We start from the raw sequence: 15,006 nt of genomic DNA on the forward strand, positions 1-15,006 counted from the left end.
AGGCTGTCGAACACAACAAACTGTTCTGGTCACGTCTATTCTTGAGTCCGCTGCAGATGCTTGATTTGCTGTTTGAGGGATCTTGAGCATTAACAGATCAACAAGACTGACGTTTTCATGACCATATGTAGTGCCATTTAAATGCCGCACATGACTTGAGGCAAAAAGGAGGTTCCATCTCCAGAGCTTGCTGTTGTGCTTTAGAGGTCTTTGACTTTGTCCTGGCGTAACCTCAGGATCGTCTGCTGTCTCTTTTGAATAGCCATCTGGCCAGATAAGGATAATTACACTTGATCCTATTAGTCTGCAGGCAATTGGATAGACATGGCACAAATGTGGATGTGACATAGTCTTTATGTGTGTTCACATTAAGAGCTATTTTTTCCCACTGCCCTACAGACACCTCCACAATGCTCTTGAGCAGGACTTGAAATATTGAGATTCCCTGAGGAAACTAACTTCAGGCTCCCAGGAGCACCTGAGGGATCCTATACAGCCATCCAACGATTTCATTATTTTCAGGAGCAAATCTAATAATAGGAAAAAAGACACACTAGTGGAGTGATGCTCTCGTGTGTCTCATATAGGACGATTGAGTCTGTGTGCATCATCCGTCTTTCTTGCACCCACTCAAACCTGTCAAAGCAAATTTGAGGTTATGTTCACACGCAGAGGATGATTTGGGGGGGGGGGGGGGGGGGGGGGGGGGAATAAGAGACCATAAAAAGAACAAAGTTGCACCCTTAATTGGCTCATGATTCATCATCTCCGGTCAGCTTTTTTAATTTATCCGCACCTTTGTCTTTCTTTCATTCTGCGAGATGTCAGCATCACCTTGCCCACCCCCCGCCCCCTCTTTCAATCCCCCCAGGAAAGCAGAGATATAGCATATAGACATGAACTTCTCTCTTTCCACCACTCTCTCACACACACAAAGGAGTGACATCATTCTGTCAGCGGGAGAAAATAGCATGCTTTCCATTGACATCACTCCACATCCCGTTGCTAGGAGACAGGGGAGTCAACATTAGTTACTATGGTGACCGCACTTCACCTTCAAAGCTCCTGACCTTTTTGGTTGTCTGTGGTAGACTAGAATGCGTGTGTGTGCAAAACACACAAGGCAAACGGTGGTGTTGTGTAACATGAGCATTCAAGGTCTTGTTGACTCATTCACTGCAGTGTAGTGATTTTTTTAACAGTACATTCTAGATTAAAAAGACTGTCGAGACAATACATAACATGCCGTGCAACAACTGATAATGACAGTGTAAAAACCTGTCACAACGTAATGGAAGTGTTGTTTTACATTAGTGGAATGATGAATAAACAAAGTAAAAATCTATGAAAATTCCTACGTAATGTAATAACGTCACACTACACTTTAATGTCAGTCATGTCTTTGTGTGATGACTAACATTTTAAACTGATGATACTGTTAATCCAGTGAGCTGTTACATCCTTTATCAGAAAATCAAGTGAGATTATATGCAGCATCATAAGTAAAGTCAATTGGCAACATTTGCTAAAGGAAATAAAACAAGAAAGAACCATGACTGGAGACTAGAATGAGTTGATATAGTTTATTTATATATATATATGTGTGTATATATATATATGCATTTCTTCCTTTAATAGACGGACTTTTAACAGTGTCTACTGTGTTTACCTGAGGACGGTGACTTTGAAGAGGTCCAGCATCAGCAAGTGGTAAAAATAATGAGCAACAACAAAAAAAAAAACAGCACAAGAGAAAGACTGATACATGTAGATTCAAGCTGGTTCAGGAGATTTAAATTGGTTGAAAACACAAATATGCACCATGTTTGGTAAACTACAACATGCTGATGATAAAATTGGTAACACAGCTAGATCACAGTGACTGGAAAACAGCCCCTTTACACTTTAACTACAGGAGCTTCAGTATCATATAAACAAGAAAAGACGCTTGAGTCTTTCTATTGTGTGGCTTAAAGACATTTTTCACAAAATAAGATTGGCTGGTCTGCACCAGTTAAAGTGGTCAGCTAAATCACACATTGCACAGTGTTACAGAAACTGCTAATGACTACCCAAGTGACAATTTTGTCATAAGTACCAGAATATGACATGGTCGGAAATGGTATTGAGAGCAACAGGAAGGAGAGTCAATGGCTTAAAGTGTGGTTGAAGCGCCGCTCAAATCTTGTTTCAATTTATGTCCTTTTTTGGCACAATTGGAGAAGCTTTCTCAGCTGTCATTCACTAATTGAGTTTAGCAGGCGCATCAATACCAGTCCTCTAGAGAGGGACACATGGAGAGGTGGGCATTGCAGGGCCTTTTTGGATTAGGTTGAGTTCAGGGCCAGTTTTCCACTCCAAGTCTGGTCCTCTGTGCCACCCTGCACATCGAGGGGTAATGTTGTCCCAACAGGACATTCTTCCACCCCAGCACCACCCACATCCTGCCTCTACAAGGCATCCCGTCATTCCCAGAAAGGGCACAAAGCTCATCTGCTTCTACAGTTATCCAGACATAAGATCTCAGACAGATCTTTGATCTTGATGAGTTGATGATTACAAGTGTTGCACCAGTGTAGTTAAGGGCAACCTTCCCACTGGTGGGTGAAGCTACCTTTTCCTGACAAAACAGACTACATTCTGTTCGGTTACATTTTTACATCAGCTTTGCTTCTCACCTTTGGCTTTTATGTGCAAAAGCTACTTGAGCAAACAAACAGAATAACAAATTTTCTTTCAAGAGCTAAAAGTTAACTGTAAGGACTAACTGGGAAAAGTTTATTTCCCAATTTGTACAAAAGGGTAATTCTACCCAGTAAAAGGTAAACAATGGTACACATATATACCTGTATAATTGTTAATAATTCTCTGGGAATTACATTTTTCCTTTTCTTTCCATAAGCTATGAATGGAAACTGATTCGTTTAATTAGTGTCTAATCCAGCTAACTACAGTGCTGATTTGAATATTGGTTAGAGTTGTCAAGTCCTCATATGTACAGGTAGTCTGTACTATGGCTCTGCTCCATAATTTGTTACACCGACACAAAAACAAGAGCAATACATACAAACAAAACAAAAAAAAAATTTCAAAGACATGGCAACAGTAAAACGTATACTAACAGCATTGTTTCATGACACATGTCCACATTGAGGTTCGGAAAAAACAGTCGTATTAAACATCAACAACATAATCCGATAAAATGCACTGACAGCAAGCTAAATAACAGTGGTTATACAAGGAGACGTACAGTGGGAAAACGACACCACATGTAATGACTTCTTTGAACCCATCACAGATAAATGTACATATCATTCCCTTTTTTCCTCCTAGCTTCTTCAACAGGAACATAAGCTCTCTCCACTGAAGCCATGCATACTGTCAGGAGATGCACTTATTACTCCCTTTCTAAAAGGCATGGAGCACTAGGTCCCAAAAAGGGATCCTCCAGCTCTCTGGACTGAACAGACCAAGACAACTGAGTCTTCAGTGTCTTTGCTGAGCACATCAACCCCGTCTTCCATCCTCACTGCATCTTCCTATCCAGCATCTTACTCTTCTCATCCACATTGGTGGCCATGGACTTCCAGTATCGATGGCAGGCCAACTCCAGCAGCTCCAGGCCTCCAATCAGCTTCTGTTGGGCCATATACACTCCAACCATGACCAGGAAGTAGAGCCTGAATGGAGCCCACAGCCACAAACCCGTGAAGCACAGAGCAATAAAACTGCTCCAGTACAGAAGTGAGGCAGCTTTGATCAGAGCCACTCGCAGCTCTGATTTACAAGGTGGCACACGTGCAATACCGTCCCTGTCAAAGCCTCGGGGTTGGTCTGAGTAGAATTCCCGCAGACGAGCCTCCTTCTCCGCCCAGCGATCTCGACACCAAGACTCCAGGTCAGAGGAAGAGGAGGGCAGTGATTCTACTGGATAGCGGCGGACATGGAAGTGAATCTCACGGGGGAAAAGCCCCAACATGAGATGGCGTTCTGTCTGAGGGATGTTCTTGGGGTATGCCACTGTAATGTCATGGACGGCATCCAGATTGTCTCCTAGGAAACGGGACACATTTTTAATCATCAAAAGGTAGAATACTGTCTGATGTAAGAGTTGATAAAACCAAAACAAGACAGTAAATTAGACTCAAAAAGCATCACTTTAAACAATGTAAAATAGTTTCAGTACTCTTAACAGACCCAACCTACTGTGAACTAGTTTCAGAAATGAAAACATGACACTGCAGGGAGGCGTAATGTTTTCTCTTTTCCACATCCACACTGGTTATTCTAACTGTGTTATGCATGCATCAAAACCCCAGCTCTTGACTCCATTACATATGTACATCTAATTATCCATGGGGCTTCATCCCTTCTCTGCCTTTAAAACTACCATGAACTCCACACAATAATCACTGAACTGCAGTGCCCGTACAACACACAGGAAGAGCTGAATGAAATATCAAGTGGACAGGATGACACCTGCCAGCACCTGCTCCTGTACAGCTCAGCTCTAACACAGTAAAAATAGAGCCGAGAGGGGCACGGTGGACTTGGACAAAGAAAACATGCACAGCATGTCAGTCAGCGGTGCAGAGAGAGAGAGAAGAGAATTTGCTAAGTCTGATGACATCACACTGATTCACAACACCTGCTTGGAGAGTTCGTGCCATGCTCAGCATCCAGGACGCATGGGGGATGAGACAGCAGAGCCAGAGGTGGTATTAAGAACTTTGGAGGGCTGCCAGAATTAGCTCATAGGGAAACATTAGAATCTCAGGGGTGTTGTAATGGCTGGCAGTGGGATGAAGCATAGGTCTGAGACTTTGAAGAATAACAGGTATGATCCCTCTCATGCAAACAGCGTCAGTGGAATAACTACAGTCATCATGGTAGTGTGCCATTTTCCCTTGGTTTTGCTGATATAATATTTCCATGGGGACAGGCTCTGCGGCCAAAAAACACATATTATAATCAAAAATGAATTAAGAAATAGCCATGTCAGTACAACACTTATTACAAGTGGACCATTGTCATGTTTAATGAGATTTCATGATTTCACACACTGCTGCTGTGGATCACACCTCACCTTTTCGTAGTCTGTCCACAATGAAGGTGAATCCGGTTGAGCGAGGGTGCAGCACATACTCGAATTTCGGTAAGTTGTTCTGGGCGGCAAACACATCACTCTTTGCTCTTGTGTTTTCTGCAGGAGACACAGATACAGAATAACTCTGACAGCTCCAATCACAATCATCATCGATAGATGTTTGTATTAACTAGGGCTGAACCCGACCAAAGATTTTCCTGGTTGACTAGTAGTTGTTAGTTCAAGCCATTAATGGACTAGTCATCACATGTTTATGATATTAATTTAATTATTTAAATATATATATTTTTTTTGGGGCATCAGAAAATGTTTTTTGTTTTTCTACTTTACAGAGAAATACAATACCGTAATAATGAGCCTTTACAATATAAATTTAACAAGAACACGCACAAAGCAAGCCACCTGTTAACGACAATGCTAACGGAAAAAGCTGTAAAGTTAATGATTCTTAATGTGGCAGAACAACCAGCGAGGAGACTGATTTACCTTATTCAGTCCCATGGGTCAGTAAGTTCTGTTAAATCCTCCTGTCACTCATTTTAGGTGGTTTCCCAGCTGTTATTACAGCAGGCCGGTTAACTGACTGAGTGACTTGGCCGGTTGTCACCATATACGAGTTTTTGACCTAATTTTGAAAGGTGCAGCTCCCGAACAGAGGTTGAGGTTTTTATTTTTTTCTTCCTGCGACTAACCAATCAATGAAAACTTGGTTGACTAAGACTCTTCTCATTGACTAACGTTTGGTTGACTAAGGCTGCAACTAACAATTATTTTCACTATCAATTAATCTGTCCATTATTTTCTCGATTAATCAATTAGTTGTTTGATCTATTAAATGTCAGAAAATGGTGAAAAGTTATGATTATGGTTTCCGAAAGCCCAAGCTGACGTCTTCAAAGGTCTTGTTTTGTTCACAACTAAATGATATTCAGTATTTATTGTCATAGAAGACTAAAGGAACCAGAAATATTCACATTTGAGAAGCTGGAATAAGAAAAAAAAAGAGAGACTCAAAACAATTAATGAATTATGAAAATGGTTGCCAGTTAATTTAATAGTTGGCAACTAAATAATTAATCGTTCCAACTCTAGTTTAAGAAACCATGTTGTACATGCTACATGTGGTAGAGGCTAACACTGGGAAGCATATACACTATGTGTATATAGGCTACTATACATATCTCACTGACTGTAGATTACTACTGCATACAGTAGATTAATACATTTTTCTATTTTATAATGAGAATACAATTAATATATACATTATATTTAAATCCTGTGTAAGATCATTTCTCAATTCAATTTCATTTAACTGGCCAGCAGTCTTATTTTTCTCTTTAGGCTAATATTACATATTGGACTTTGTATTTGACAACTGCTTACCTACAGAGGAGCTTTACAATGACCCTGTCTTTACCCTTTCTAACAAAAGTAGAGCTTAGTGGACAAGAGCCATACAAAAATAGAAATATTACTCTTCCATTATAAGAACATCAGTAACAATAATAGTCATGCTGGTTATGGGAAGTGAGTACATTCATGAAATACATCTACCAGTGACAAAGGCTTACACATTCGTAAAAAGCAGAGTGGGACATAAACACAGGAAAGATGACTGTTTATTAACCTAACATTCTTCAGGAACTTGTTGCAGGAACATGTAAACTATATCATGACTCATTAGTCATATTATGTAACAAGTGGCTCTTTGGGGCTGACTTGTAGGACACAGGACTATGGACAGCCTTCTTTTGATCAGAGTATCTTACCTCACTGGGACAAAGCTCTGACTTATGATTCTTATACATTCTTTCATTCAACTTATACAAGCTCTACAAGCTTAAAAAGGGATCATGGTAATTTTTAGAGAGGCTTAAGTGCACCCTAAACCCGATCCTGTATATTTAGGTCTGTATGTATGTTTCTGGGATATCTATTAGAGTAAAGAACAGGACAACTTCCACATAAGACGTCCAAACATACTGTATAACATCCCCTTGTTTCTTACGTCAAATTAAGCCTTGAGCTTTAAGAGGCTTAAATGCAGACATGTGTACATACAGACACACACATACACACACACACACACACACAGGTGCACACACAACACCAAAAGTGAGACAATCTTTAAAGCCCTGAAGCTGCTGGCCAATTGTGATGTAACTCAACTGGACCCCTCATGACATCATGATATGTAAAGAGAAGTTAAGCTTCCCCTAGTAAAGCTAATCGGGACTTTGATTGGCTTAATTGTGATCTGACAGGGCTTTAGACACCGGTGTCACTTGTTGCTTGGACTGAAAGATCAGAGCATTCTTGCAGAAATGACTGTGTGGAGTGTGTGTCAAGGGATTTGGCTATGTCTTATCACTTTGAAATTGTGTTTGCATAACAGTGTCAGTGCAAAGGCGCAAGACAGGTGTAGGGCCACACTCAGCTCTGGAAACTGAAATGTGGGCAAACTGTCACAAGAATGGATGAAGTGTTTGCATTCTTCACTTCTCACCAGTGAGATCTGTGCCTTCGGGGAACAATAGCAGCTGCAGAGGCTCTCTGATGTCACAGAAGTAGTCCAGCATGTTTTCCAAGTGTTTCTTGTCCTCCTCCCAACGACGCTGAATGAAGACAAAGCAGGCCACCTGCATCGCCCAGCCTGGGAAGTACATGCAAAGTATTTACTTGTAACTGATTACTTCTTGTGCTCAACTGATTCTCTAACACTTTTCTCAGGAGAAGGAATTTTTAAGAACTAAGATTTGGCCTTTGCCAGCAGAGTACGTATGCTCTGTAACCATCTACCTGTGAAATCAGGCTTGTCAAAACACCAGCTCCTTGCAGGAAAAATATGCTCATTTAAATAAACTACGTCTTGCATTTTCATACCATTCCACTGTTCTGAATTTGCAATATACTGTTCCTCTTTTATATTTAGATTCAGCTGTCTCCATTTGAATGATTTTACCTGTTCCTCTACCAAATATAAACTGCTTTGCACTGATGTTTTTCAAGAAGTCCTATCCAAAGCATGTATTACAGTATGCAGGGGGTTGCAAGTCTGTGTTTTTGCGTTTATTAAAGGGCAGGGCATCTACTGTATACCCACCAAAGCCAGGCACAGCCTTTAGGGCGGCCTTGAGGCAGATCTTCTCCAGACGAAGGTAGCTGTACCTGAGCAGACAACACCAGAGGAACATCCAGTCTAGACGGGTACGGTGGTTCATGATGATCACACTGCGCTCCCCCGGGATGAAGCCATCACCTGTTATTACCACCTTCACCCCAAATACCAGCTCCAGCAACGACTATGGAGGGAAGAGTAGCAGGGATGGAGGAAGGATGGAAGAGAAAGCACAAGAGATGGGAGGTAAGGGTGGGAAAGGTGGATGATCAAGGGGAGACGAGAAGGATAATAAAAAAGGACATAGAGGGAGAGAGGAATGGCCGAGAAGAGGAAATAAGGGAAAATGAATTCAAGATAGAGACAGAGTGAGAAGCATAAACAAATAAATTATGCCATCAAAATATGTGGTCACTGTAAACAAGATTTGCATAACTAGTCTCAAGGGCAATCTGAATAAATGAAGTGTACTCCTGACAGAAGTGTAGTGTACTACTTCTGACAAAAATAAAAAATCTGATTAAATAGGGAGGCATAAATAAGGATGAGATGACGCAGAGCATCGTGACTGTGTTTAAAACAGGTAACTCAAGATCATCTAGCACACACGGAAGTAGGCTAAGTAAAGGCTATGTTGGTGTACATACCACAGGCAGGGTGAGCCAGGTAGCGACGATGCGATCAGTGATCCAGCGGTACCAGGCGGGAGACAGCAGCATGAGGGGCAAAAATGGACCCAGCATGAAGACACTTCCGAAGAAACTGCCCAAAAACAGGGTCACCACAAAGTACAGGCCCCGCACCGACACAGCCATCTGTGGAGAGATGAACAGACAAGATTAGCTTGAAAACAAGTCAAAGCTAAATAAATAAAAAATAGTCTTGAGCAGTCGAGGTATGAGTTGTTGCATGTTGTTGCAAGACAGGGGATAAGAATTATGACATTTATGGAATTTATGCTTTACTTGGATTTACGATATGGAACGGAACTAAAGAGGAGCAACTTCGTAACATGAAACAAAAGAGATTATCGACGCTCTCATCAATAGCAAAGCCAGCTGTTCTGTTGTTCTTCCTACATATTTTCCCACAAACAGTGGAAAATCCATGGCAGACATTCCTACTGTGGAATGTAAATAGGGGAACCTTTCTGACTGTGGGTAACAAATTGTGGGTGCATGGTCACTAAATCAAGTATGACTGTAGCTTCAAAATAATTCACTGGATGTACAGTCTGTACAGCATAAGCTTTGGCCCACATTTTTGATAGTCTTAACATAAAAAAACTGTGGTGAAATATCACACCAAAGTCAACCCTGTACTTTCAGTTGATAAATGTAAGTGTATTAAAAATGTCAACAATGGCTGCCTTGTCATTTTATTAGATTATCTTTTCACCATTTTTAACAGCAGACAGTCGGGACAGACAAGAAACACGAGTTGAGAGAGAGCATGTAAGGTCCCTGACCAGAATCGAACCAGAGATGGTGCAATGTGGTCTGTGCTGTAATCACTGGGCTAACAAGATGCTCCTGCCCTGTTATTTTCACTCAACATGACGACAACATGACATACTATCAACAGACAATCGATTGTAAACAAATTTGATAGTCAATTCATCGTTTAAGTCAATTATCAAGGAAAACAGAAAAAACATTCACTGTTTCCTGCTTCTCAAAATGTGAGGATTTGCTGTTTTTCTGTTTTATATAATTGTGAACTGAGTGTCTATTTGGGTTTAGGACTGCTAGTCGGACAAAATAAGACATTTCAAGATATTGATAGATATCATTCACACCGATGTAAACATGACATGTCAACTTAAATATAAAATAAAGTTAAAAATGAAATTAAAAAGCATACATACAAACTGCATACACACCATGATTCTAGATGAACATGAGCAGAAACAATTGAAGTGGACTGAATACTGTTTGTAACAGTAGCTGCAACATTGCAGAAATACCGCATGGTCTAAAGGAAATGAATTGAGCCTGTAATCCTTCTGAAATTCAAAACCAAGTAACAGGACCTTCAATTGTCCATGACATATCTGATAAGTTTAAAGGGGCTCATCTGGACATGCCAATGGGGATTGCTTGTCATTTTTAATGACATCACTGGTGACCACTTCAGCTTCAAATGGTAACATTACACTTGTGCAACATGTCCCTCCTGAAAATCTCTACATAACTGTGGTACACCCAACACAGATGTTTTCACTTATTTTGCCTGATTAGACCTCTCCTCAGGACTATGTGCTTGATTGACATCTTCCTCACTCTCCTGTTCGTTTTGTTGCACCTTATAAGTACATGACCCCATGCGATTCCCAGTATGGCTCCACCCAACCTGAGAAAAAGGTCTAATTAGCCAGAATAATTTAAAACACCTGTGCAGGAACAAATATCCACTGAGCAAAATAAACTTCAGTGCCCAACAGATCTATTTCAACAGATCTAGTGTCATGCGCTCAAATCAAAGCATGGAACTCTGAGCACAGGGGAAGAATAACACACACATCTCTTTCAAGAGCAATAAAGTCAAACCGCCCTTGAATATGGCACTTAAATGTAATGCTTTGATGTGCCCCACTTTTGAATGCTTTGTGATGACGCGCTATGTAAATTAGACAATTTGATAGTAAAATTTTGACAGTAAAAACTGTCTACTGTAAGTCACATCAGAACTATTTGAATAAAAAGCAGGACACTGCTAATAAACGACATGTATGTCCAGAAAATGCAATGCTTGACAAACAGTTACATTCCCTTATGTTAAATAAGCACTAGAGCCAGTCAATTAACTGGCAAGTCCCCTGACATTAAGGTTAAAAGGGGGAATACAGTGAGTCTTGATTTGATTAGGCCATGGCCCTGCTGACGCAGCGAGTCTGAGCTGATGCTACAGGGAGCTATTTCAACCAGCAGGTGTTTTCTTCTCTTACATCTACTGTGGTTCACACCTTTCCACCTCAATTACTGTTATGATTGCAGAAGCCTTCAGTTCAGACTACATGCCCCCAACGTTCCCATCATCTTGCCCTTGTTGATACCATCTGCAGCACCATGACGCAGCAAGTTTAACGGCGGCAACCAAAGTGGTTGAAGGTGCATTTAAAAATTGCACGTGTGTTTGTGTGCATGATTATGCTGGCAATAAGGGTTTAAGGGTTACTGGTTTTAACAACGGAAAATGTGAGGCATGACAGAGGTGAGAAACAGGCTTGCTCAGCACAATCGCCGCAATTAGGCTGTGTCCCCATGCACACACTAAACACACACCCTTGGGTGGCTGCTTGAACAATCAGACAAGCCTATTCATACAGCAAAAAAAGGCACAACACACCTGGAGCCAGAGATGTGAGAAGTGAATGGAACTATGAACATTAAAGTGTTAAATAAACATGTTTTTCTTCCGACTGGCGTGGACACCAGGGACGCAACACTATTTATATAACGCATCCACGGAAACCCTTTTGTTTTTATACCCCGAGGCTAGTACCACACTTTGATATAGTCCCGTCCATTTGGGTTGGTTTAACATTTATTTGATCACCATAGTAATGATCCTGAAAGCACTTCCCCAAACACAACACCACATGCACTGAACAGCATACTCCTCATAGTCCAAGTCTGAATTCTCTGGCAATCATTTTGCATTCCTTGCTTTAAGCCAAGACCAGACATCCCTGCAGAGCAAAGCAGTAAAGAGGTCAAGCATGTCTAGGCTTAACAATGAGCTTAAGTGATGTGTGTATTGTGTGCCTTTATGCGAGTGTGTGTAAAAGACAGGGAATAGATAATGCTGTAAAATAAATTGCAAATAGATTTAAGTGCAGGTCTATTTTATGTTTTAGGGGCACTCGGAGAGAACAAACCTGCACTGAACAACTCTCTAACTTGCTGTTACACCCAAAAACATTGTTCCTATCACTATTTTTAAAAGCTGAATTAAAATTTAATTTTGTATACTTGGATGCAAAGTCTGGGAATCAAGTCAATATTTACCAAATTTCACAGAAATCCTTACATAAACTTTGGGATATCTTTTTGGAAAGAGAGAAAAAGAGAAAGAAAGAAAGAAAGAAAGAAAGAAAGAAAGAAAGAAAAAGAAAGAGAGAAGGAGAAAAAAATAAACATAAACATTAGATGTTGAGTTTCCCAGTCGCAATTACAACTTGGAGGTTGACATGAATGCTATTTACAAGTCGGAAACTGGTAACGCCGATATGACATTAGGCCAAGAGCAACAAGGCTCTTTCATTGTATGAGTGGAGCAGGCAACATAACAAAAGGAGGATTTAAACACAATAACACTGTTTGGGACACATCCCTTTTGCAATTGTACACCTAGAGGATATTGTGAGCTGGAAAAGCTCAACTACCTCTGTGGATAAATTGGATACAATATAAAAGGACTTAACAAGGAGAGCTGATGATGTTGGGAAGATGTAGTGAAAAATATGATTCTTTGAAAAACTTTTCCCTGACGATGTCTAAACACTTTCAAACAGACCCAACTGCAGGTGATGGGAGTAAGATACATTGTGCATGCATACTAACTGCATACAGGAGGAAACAAATGAAATGCAGCTTCTGCCACCGAAACCTCTGACAATAATCCCTGTGTAAGCAAGACCTGGCATCAGATCATGAAATTGTGATAACTTCAAATTTATTTTTGATAATATCTTAGTGTATGTGAGTCTGTGTTTGAAGTGATGGGTTAATTAACAGCTAGCAGGCAGTTGTCCCTGAAGCCTTATAGATAAGAGATAAGTTTATGAGCGAGGTGCATGCCAATGGCTGCTTAAAGGTGCAGTGTACAGAATTTAGTGGCATCTAGCAGAACAGACATGGCAGAAATGGAATATAATATCCACAAGTATGTTTTAAATAGTGTATCATCACCTGAAAATAAGGTGTGTTGTGTTTTTGATACCTTAGAATGAGCCTTTTATATCTACATAGGGAGCAGGTCCTCTTCCACCTTCCTCTTCTTCTAGTTTCTCTGATTAAATTACAGCATTAACGTGGACTAAACCAGGCCTTGCTGATGCAATCTAATCAAGACCAATAAGTAGCTAATGTGCCATTATCTATCATACACACATTTTCCATTATTCTGGGGTGGGGCAAATAAAAAGGACTTTAACCAGAGAGCCACACGTTAGCCAATGTTTAACCTGAAGTGGTTACAGAAATAGGCCTGAGGACAGGTGTCCTAAGTTCCGTCTGTAAATAATCATCTCTTCTGTTAGTATGCTGATTGTGAATTATTACTTAGTCTTACATGTAAATAAGACAATCAACAAAACTACAGAAAAACGGTGCTGTGAGGTCATGTGATGGATGAGAAGCTAATGTTTTTTCAAGATTCAAGAGGTTTTATTGTCACATTCACAGCAACACAGCAGATGGCCACAGTGAAGGCAGAGAATTTTGGCTTCTTTAAGCTCTTGTTCCAATTAGAGTATATATAATAAAATGAAAGAGAAATATAATAAAATGAGTTAGAAATATAATAAAATTAGATAAATATACAAATATACGAGTCAAGATCACCATAGGGTGCCTTTCAATCCTCACAATACTCACACATTTTTGTCTTAATTTCCCATTCCCTCTCTGTCTTATAAATAGTTTACATTCACTATATTGTACATAGTGCAAAGGTGCGGTATTGCATGTTAGTTATGATAACTTTAACCAATGTTGTGTCAGTTAGTGCTCTTCAGTGGCTGGATTAACGTTATACCAAACATGACCAGCTGGTAGCAAATGACACATTAACTGCCGTGGTCATCAATAATACCGTTAATTAACGCTAATTGGTGACGTTATCACTTTACACTCACTTGCGCAATCTATAATCTAATTAAGTTTAAATTTAGGATAACCTCAACTTGGGGGGAAAAAATGCCGACAAGGCTACGTTACCTGCAGTAGAATGCTAAATGCTAACTTAGCAACGGAAGTTTGACCAAACAGACGCTTGCTCATGTTAACTGACGTTATGCTGCTAAGCCAATTAATGCACAAACTACTGTCAAAAGCGCTACTACATACTGTCAGATGGCAACAAACGGTACCCACCTTTCGTGTTTTCCTCCAGAATCAAAGTTTGCCACTGAGGTGAGCTCACTAGCTAGCTCCAAGAAGTCCAACCACTTGGTTGCGACATAGCAACTTAGCAAGCCAGCTAGCAGCTCGCTAACGTTAGCAAAGCTTAGCAACAACTGCGTTACCAGTCCTTAAAGCTAACGCCTGTCGAAACTGTCCCGCACGCAACTTATGTTTCGCAAGATAATAGCTGAGCAAACACGGACCCACGTCAACTTCGTCTTCTGTGGTTGCCTCACTATGTCTGCAGCAAAAGTGTAGCCGCCTTACCGTTCTGCTAACACGACCTCTCAACTTGTCACCTTTCACCTGTCCTTGCACCCAGACATCAACAGGCGGTGCTGTTCGTGCAAGCTACAGTCATTGAGTAGGTGACAGTGAACCGCAGACACACCATGTGGACCAACTGTGTGCCCTCATAATGGATGCATTGAATACTTCACATGTTGATAGTGACTATGGTTGGCACATTTGTTATATTTTAATCTGTAGTCTGTCTTTGCGGGAGGTGCGAAGGGATAGAGTTGGGCAATAGGAAAAAAAAAATCATGCATGCACTGTTATTCCAATACACAACACTGCACCAACTGAGTTTTTAACCTCAAAGCATGATGAACAGAACATAAATTCCACAAGATAGAGTCAGTGATTTCCAC

General features: G+C 40.5%; 1 protein-coding gene across 3 annotated transcripts; it reads right to left on the reverse strand.

Annotated features, from left to right (window-relative positions):
* Positions 1 to 1,568: 1,568 nt before the first annotated feature.
* On the reverse strand, positions 1,569 to 14,697 carry lclat1 (lysocardiolipin acyltransferase 1). 3 transcript variants are annotated; one of them, XM_067615097.1, is made up of 6 exons: positions 14,621 to 14,697; positions 8,873 to 9,040; positions 8,211 to 8,409; positions 7,614 to 7,760; positions 5,087 to 5,203; positions 1,569 to 4,053 (listed from the first exon to the last, which is right to left on the reverse strand). In XM_067615097.1, exons 2-6 carry the CDS (start codon positions 9,038 to 9,040, stop codon positions 3,527 to 3,529), a joined length of 1,158 nt encoding a protein of 385 aa, XP_067471198.1. In that variant the 5' UTR covers positions 14,621 to 14,697; the 3' UTR covers positions 1,569 to 3,526. The 3 variants fall into 3 exon arrangements, with proteins under 3 accessions (XP_067471198.1, XP_067471197.1, XP_067471199.1); XM_067615096.1 differs by having other exon boundaries at positions 14,324 to 14,682; XM_067615098.1 differs by lacking the exons at positions 8,873 to 9,040; positions 14,621 to 14,697 and having other exon boundaries at positions 8,276 to 8,410.
* Positions 14,698 to 15,006: the final 309 nt, after the last annotated feature.

This window comes from Thunnus thynnus, chromosome 16 (genome assembly GCF_963924715.1).
Source record: "Thunnus thynnus chromosome 16, fThuThy2.1, whole genome shotgun sequence".
NCBI lineage: Eukaryota > Metazoa > Chordata > Actinopteri > Scombriformes > Scombridae > Thunnus > Thunnus thynnus.

What these genes read in the sequence shown, in the direction of transcription:
- lclat1 (XM_067615097.1), bottom strand. Translation starts at nt 9,040, where the DNA reads ATGGCTGTGTCGGTGCGGGGCCTGTACTTTGTGGTGACCCTGTTTTTG. An exon ending in CGAAGGCACAGATCTCACTG is followed by an intron (nt 5,204 to 7,613) that starts GTGAGAAGTGAA and finishes TGTCTCCTGCAG; the next exon opens with AAAACACAAGAGCAAAGAGT. An exon ending in TGTGGACAGACTACGAAAAG is followed by an intron (nt 4,054 to 5,086) that starts GTGAGGTGTGAT and finishes CCCGTTTCCTAG; the next exon opens with GAGACAATCTGGATGCCGTC.